Raw genomic sequence first — 7,224 nt, 5'->3', positions numbered from 1 at the left:
TGATGCTTTTGAACTGTGGTGTTGGAGAAGACTCTTGAGAGTCCCTTGGACTGCAAGGAGATCCAATCAGTCCTTCCTAAAGGAGATCAGTCCTGGATGTTCATGGAAGGACCGATGTTGAAACTGAAACTCCAATATTTTGGCCACCTGATGCAAACTGCTGACTCATTTGAAAAGACCCTGATGTTGGGAAAGATTGCAGGCAGGAGGAGAAGGGGACGACAGAGGATGAGATGGTTAGATGCCATCACCGACTCAATGGACATGGTTTGGGTAAGCTCCGGGAGTTAGTGATGGACAGGGAGGCCTGGTGTGCTGCGGTTCATGGGGTCGCAAAGTCGGACATGACTGAGCGACTGAACAGAACTGAACTGAAATTTGATTCTATCAGCTCACGCTAAGATGATCAGTTGAAGGTAAGCTACTACAAAACTATAGTAAGATCAACGTGTACAACTGAAATTGGCCTCAGATCCCAACCTCCGTATTTGTCTGCCTTCTGCTTTACATCTCCCTTCTCCAGCTTACCCACTTCAGTTTAGATGCTCTTCCTTCTGGAAGCCTTCCTGGCTCTGGAAATCTTAGCTAGCAGCGCCCTCCAGTGGTTCCAGAAGCTCCCTTCTTACCACAACAGTCTTACAGTACCGTCTAAGCGTGCAGATTTGGCTCAGGAGGGTCTCATCAGTTAGCGAATCCCCAGACCCTGGCTGAGGGGGAGATATTCCGTCTGTCCGGTAACTAGAACAAGGGTGAGGCCTGCCTCATCCAAGTCATCTCGGCAGCCTCACAGGCCTCACGTAATGCTCCTAGCCTACTTCACGTGCACAGTCCTCCCCTGCCGCCCCGCGCGCCTCGCCACCGCCTTCCGCTCCCCTCTCTCCCACCTCGCAAACCCCATTGCCTAGGCCGCAGGGCCACGAGCTCGCGGCGAGGCGGGAGGCGGCAAGAAATGCCTGCCGCCATCTTGCCCAGCGGGAGTTCAGACATGGCGCTGGGGCTCCTGAGCGCAGCGCTGTTGTTGCTGGCGAGCGCTCGCATATGCTCAGAACACTACTCGCTCTTCTCTGAGAGCAGCAGGCGCGGCTCCTCGCGGGAACAGGCTGGCGGTCTGGGGTGGCCTGAGGCCGTGAGTAGGAGGCCCAGGGTACAGAAGGCGCGCGAGGCCCGGGAACAGGAAGAGCTGGACGCAAAGGGCAGTATCTGTTCTCTTCTTTAGACAGTCGCCCTTCCTTCCTTTTGTCCCACTTAAGTCGTGTTTGAATTTGGGGCCCTCCTTTCTGTTTTTACCAACTGCCTTTACCTAAACATTTACAGACCCTAGCAGTTCTATTTTAATGAGGACTGTAATAGCAGTACTTATGGTAGCAATGCCATACACTTGTGCGTCTGTACATGCACCTTAAAATATTCTGGGGTGTGTCATTACCATTTTACAGATTAATAGTTCACTGAAATTCCAAGCTGAAAGGGCTGTTAGGTGACTCTTTCATGCTACAGTTGATAAAAATTAACCCCACAAGTTAACTGGTAAGTTATTCAAAATTGTAGCTCTTGGTTCACCAGTCCCAGGAGCTCTCAGTTGCCATTTCAGATAGGGAAAAATGCGTTACCTGACCAGAGAAACTTATCTCAATATGACACTTTTCAGAAGTAAAGTTTTAAAATTCATGAATTGAGCTTATTTGATGTCTATTTGTATGCAATTAAACATCATGTTTGTTTTAATTCGCTAAGATTTTTTGGTCAAAATATGGGCATAGTTTAGGTGTCCAGCTTGCTCTATCAGTTTTTTCAAATAGGAATTTAAAGATTATATTAATGTATTAAGATTAGAAACTGATACATATAATAATATGTTCAGTTCAAATAATATATCGTTTTTATTTTTAGATTGTGGAATAGCACCACTTGTGCGTATGTTCAAGGGGTCTCGGATTGTAGGGGGCACAGAAGCTCAAACTGGCGCATGGCCATGGCTAGTTAGCCTACAGATTCAGTCCGGCAGATATCGTGCTCATGTATGTGCAGGAAGCTTAGTGAAAAACAGATGGGTCCTCACGGCTGCCCACTGCACTAAGGACGCTACGTATGTATTACTACTTTATTCTTTTAGGGGATATTTTAAAACTCTTCTCACCTATAAAGTCCTGACATTGCACCTTTACTGGTCTGTTCCTTTGACACAGTGGGGAAACTAACACATTTGGAGAGGGGCAACCTGTATCCTAATCCTTCTCTGATACTTTGTAGTGCAGTGGTTTTAAGTAAGGTTCCAGAACCTACAAGATGTACCAACGTGATCAAATAATATAGCTGTGTTATACTGTCACAGAATCTTAAGAGTTCAAAGAGGTATTTTAAGGGTTTAGTTCAATTCTCTGTCCTATATTTGAATCCTTCTTACAGTACTGAAATAAAGGGTTCTCTAGTCTGAAATAATTATTGCTTTAATGCATTGAGCCAGGCATTTTTTCATACACAGTTTCCACTACGCCCCATAACCACTCTTTGCTAGAGGGAGACCCTGACTGGAAAGCAACAAAATCAGGAGTCAAATCGAGGTGTGTCAGAATGAAAATCCACACACATAACCATAACTATACCATTTGGCTTTCTACTTAAAATACCTTTTGTGATGATGAACCTTGGAAAGAACCTGATTTAAACTTTGTACAGCTTTAATTCTTAGAAAGCCTATGCTGAATAAGTGTCTTGACTTTCATTCTGCCTGTTGAAGCCATATGTATTAAATTTCATTCCTCTTCCAAGCATTTGAAGATAGTATTAATTTTCCACCTAACGGTTCTCAAGGCTAAATCTGGATATTTTTACCTTTTTCTCAACAAAAATTTACTCAGTATATACTAGGAATTGGGCAAGATGCTGAGGAAGTCAACATTACTGAGGTACAGTCTATTTTTTAGGAGTTCCTCTTGTTTCAGAAGACTCTGCCACTTCTATTCCTGTTCCCCTTCATTTTCTAAATCTTGCACCATCAGCTGTCCCTTAGTCCTTCTTAAAACAAATATTTATCAAAGACCTGCTCTGAGATTAGGTACTGTTTGAGGGTGTTACATATAATTCTGTATTTAAATAAAATACCTTCCCAGTAGCCCTCTGAAATTGCTGTTACCTCCATTTCACACTTGAGGAATCCAGAGATCAGAGAGATTTGGTAATTTGCCCAAGATCACACTGCTGTAAAGTGGCAACCTATTGATTTAAACCTATTCTCAAATCTATGCTGTTTCATTATATCTCACTGTCTCTTTAGTATTTTTCAATATTTTCCTCTTGTTTCTTCCCTACAGCTTTCAAACATGTGTAGGTCATCATTATTTAACAAACAAACGAACCCTACCTGTTTCTGTTCTTCCTTTCACTACTAGATTCCTTGAATAAAAGACTCCTTTTGCTTCATCTGCATTGACTCATAAAATCCCAGTTGCAATCTGATTTCTGTGGCTAGAACACACTATTAAAGACCCACCTCCATGCCAAATCCAATGAGCTCCACTCAATCCCCATCCTATTTTCTCTCTATAACATTTGGCAAAGTTGATTACTGTTCTTTCTTTCTTTCTGGCTGTACCACGTGGCTTGTAGGATCTTAATTCCCTGACCAGGGATCCAACTCACACCCTCTGCATTGGAAGTGTGGGATTTAACCACCAGGGTTTAACCACCAGGACCACCAGGGAAGTCCTTGTCATCTTTTAAATTACAGTATTTTCAAGAGTTCCACCTTCTATCCTCTTGCCTTATGATCTGAACTCTTTCCAAGAGATGTCTCATCTCTGAAATGAGATGAGACTCCTGTTTTAGGAGTCATCATGTGCTAGTAACTCCCAAATCTCTCCAGCTGAGTCATATTTCCAGCTCCCTCCTATACATATATATTGGAGATTGGAGTCACATTCTCAAGAAGTCTAAACATGAAATTTTAAAATCTTTCTTCTAATTCTCTTCTCTCTCTATTTTCTTAGATAATAGCTTCACCAACAGTTCCATTACCCACAGAGTTAGTTGACTCTCTCTGCAGTATCTCTTAACTTTGTTTCTTTTTGTCTCCCAATACTACTCCCCACTGATTTGAAGTAGATTCAGAATATCAGTCTCCATATCCTTAGTTCATTATTTACACTACTTACACTATTACTGTGGTAAATATTTGAATGAGTGTGAAGTGGTATCTCATTGTGGTTTTCATTCACATTTCTCTAATGATTAGTGACAACATATTTCTGTGTGCTTTCTGGCCATTGTAATTCTTCCTTTTTTGAAGATTTGTTTTACTTTATTTTTGGCTGCATCATGTAGCATGTTCTGTATGCAGGTCAGGAAGCAACAGTTAGAACTGGACATGGAACAATAGACTGGTTCCAAATAGGAAAAGGAGTACGTCAAGGCTGTATATTGTCACCCTGCTTATTTAACTTCTATGCAGAGTACATCATGAGAAATGCTGGGCTGGAGGAAGCACAAGCTGGAATCAAGATTGCTGGGAGAAATGTCAAATAACCTCGGATATGCAGATAACACCACCCTTGTAGCAGAAAGTGAAGAACTAAAGAGCCTCTTGATGAAAGTGAAAGAGGAGAGTGAAAAAGTTGGCTTAAAGCTCAACATTCAGAAAACTAAGATCATGGCATCTGGTCCCATCACTTCATGGCAAATAGATGGAGAAACAGTGGAAATAGTGACAGACTTTATTTGGGGGGGCTCCAAAATCACTGCAGATGGTGACTGTAGCTATGAAATTAAAAGACGCTTACTCCTTGGAAGGAAAGTTATGACCAACCTAGACAGCATATTAAAAAGCAGACACATTACTTTGTCAACAAAGGTTCATCTAGTCAAGGCTATGGTTTTTCCAGTGGTCATGTATGGATGTGAGAGTTGGACTGTAAAGAAAGCTGAGCACCAAAGAATTGAGGCTTTTGAACTGTGGTGTTGGAGAAGACTCTTGAGAGTCCCTTGGACTGCAAGGAGATCCAACCAGTCCATCCTAAAGGAAATAAGCCCTGAATATTCATTGGAAGGACTGATGTTGAAGCTGAAACTCCAATACTTTGGCCACCTAATGCGAAGAGCTGACTCATTGGAAAAGACCCTGATGCCAGGAAAGATTGAGGGCAGGAGAAGGGGACGACAGAGGATGAGATGGTTGGATGCATCGCCAACTCAATGGACCTGAGTGTGAGTAAACTCTGGGAGTTGGTGATGGACAGGGAGGCCTGGCGTGCTGCAGTCCATGGGATCACAGAGAGTCGGACACGACTAAGGGACTGAACTGAACTGAACTGATGCAGCATGTGGGATCTTAGTTCTCAGACTAGCAATCATACCTGGAAGCATGAACCACCAAAAAAGTCCTGTATTCTTTTTTGGAGAACCATTTATTCAAGTCCTTTGTCCATTTTTGAACTGGGCTGTTTGGTTTTTTGTGGATATTGAGCTATAGGAATGCTTTATATAGTTTCAATATTAACCCCTTATTAAATATATATGATTTGCAAACATTTTCTCAAATTCTGTGAGTTGTCTTTTCACTCTCTTAATAGTGTCCTTTGATGCAAAAGTTTTAACTTTGACCAACTCCAATTTATTTTTTATTGTTGTTATTTATATGTTTGATGTCACATCTGAGAATCATTGCCAAATCCAATATGATGAAGCTTTTCTTCTGTGTTTTCTTCTAAGAGTTATATAGCTTTATTTTTACACTCAGGTCTTTGACCTGTGTTGACTTAACTTTTGCATATGCTATAAAGTAAGGATCCAGTTTCATTCTTTTGTATGTAGATATCCAATTTTCTCAGCACCATTGCTGAAAAGTCTTTCCTTTCTCCATTGAATAGTCTTGGCACTCTTGTCAACAATCAATTGAACACATATGCAAGAGTGTATTTCTGGGCTCTCTAGTCTTTTCATTGCCATATATGCCTGCCCTTATGCTAGTACCACACTGTTTGATTACTGTAGCTTTTCAGTAAGTTTTGAAAACTGGAGGTATGATCCTCCAACTTCATTCTTTTTCAAGTTTATTTTGGCTACTTGGGGTCTTTTGATATTCCTTATGAATTTTAGGATTTTTTTAATTTCTGCAAAAACATTGCTATTGGTATAGGTATTGCATTGACTTTCTGGAGCATTCTGTATAGCACTGTCATTTTTAACAATATTAAGTCTTCCAATACATGAACAAGGGATGTCTTTCCATTTATTTACATCATCTTTAATTGCTTTTAGCAAAGTTTTGTAGTTTTTGATGTATATAACTTGCTTTCTTAATCTTATGGTCTGAATATAAATTGAAGTCAGTTCAGTTCAGTCGCTCAGTCATGTCCAATTCTTTGTGACCCCATGGACTGCAGCATTCCAGGCTTTCCTGTCCAGCACCAATGCCTGGAGCTTGCTTAAACTCATGTTCATTGAGTTGGTGATGCCATCCAACCATCTCATCCTGTCATCCCCTTCTCCTTCTGCCTTCAATCTTTTCCAGCATCAGGGTCTTTTCCAAGGAGTCAGTTCTTAGCATCAGGTGGCCAAAGTATTGGAGCTTCAGCTTCAGCATCAGTCCTTCCATGAATATTCAGGACTGATTTCCTTTAGGATTGACTGGTTTGATCTTCTTGCAGTCCAGGGGACTCTCAAGAGTCTTCTCCAACACCACAGTTCAAAAGCATCAATTCTTTGGCACTCAGCTTTCTTTATAGTCCAACTCTCACATCCATGCATGACTACTGGAAAAACCATAGCTTTGACTAGATGGACCTCTGTTGGCAAAGTAATGTCTCTGCTTTTTAATATGCTGTCTAGGTTGGTCATAGCTTTTCTTCCAAGGAGCAATCATCTTTTAATTTCATGGTTGCAGTCACCATCTGCAATGATTTTGGAGCCCAAGAAAATAAAGTCTCTCACTGTTTCCGTTGTTTCCCCATCTATTTGCCATGAAGTGACGGGACCAGACGCCATGATCTTAGTTTTCTGAATGTTGAGTTTTAAGCCAGCTTTTTCACTCTCCTCTTTTGCCCTCATCAAGAGGCTCTTTAGTTGTTCTTCATTTTCTGCCATAAGGATGATGTCATGTGCATATCTGAGGTTATTGATATTTCTCCCGGCAATCTTGATTCTAGCTTGTGCTTCATCCAGCCCAGCATTTTGCATGATATATTCTGCATATAAGTTAAATAAGCAGGGTGACAATATACAGCCTTGATG

At 41.3% G+C, this 7,224-nt stretch overlaps 1 protein-coding gene across 1 annotated transcript in view; it reads left to right on the top strand.

Moving 5' to 3' along the window:
* Nucleotides 1–985: 985 nt before the first annotated feature.
* TMPRSS12 (transmembrane serine protease 12) overlaps nucleotides 986–7,224 on the top strand; it is a 30,231-nt gene continuing 23,992 nt past the window's right edge. Inside the window, exons 1-2 of the mRNA XM_065935062.1 lie at nucleotides 986–1,196; nucleotides 1,891–2,086. Of these exons, the coding sequence (XP_065791134.1) occupies nucleotides 986–1,196; nucleotides 1,891–2,086 (407 nt within the window). The remainder of the gene's footprint in view (nucleotides 1,197–1,890; nucleotides 2,087–7,224) is intronic.

Source organism: Muntiacus reevesi, chromosome 4 (genome assembly GCF_963930625.1).
Source record: "Muntiacus reevesi chromosome 4, mMunRee1.1, whole genome shotgun sequence".
NCBI classification, from domain to species: Eukaryota; Metazoa; Chordata; class Mammalia; order Artiodactyla; family Cervidae; genus Muntiacus; species Muntiacus reevesi.
Note: the sequence above shows the minus strand (reverse complement) of the source record. Positions and strands in the feature narration are given on the sequence as shown.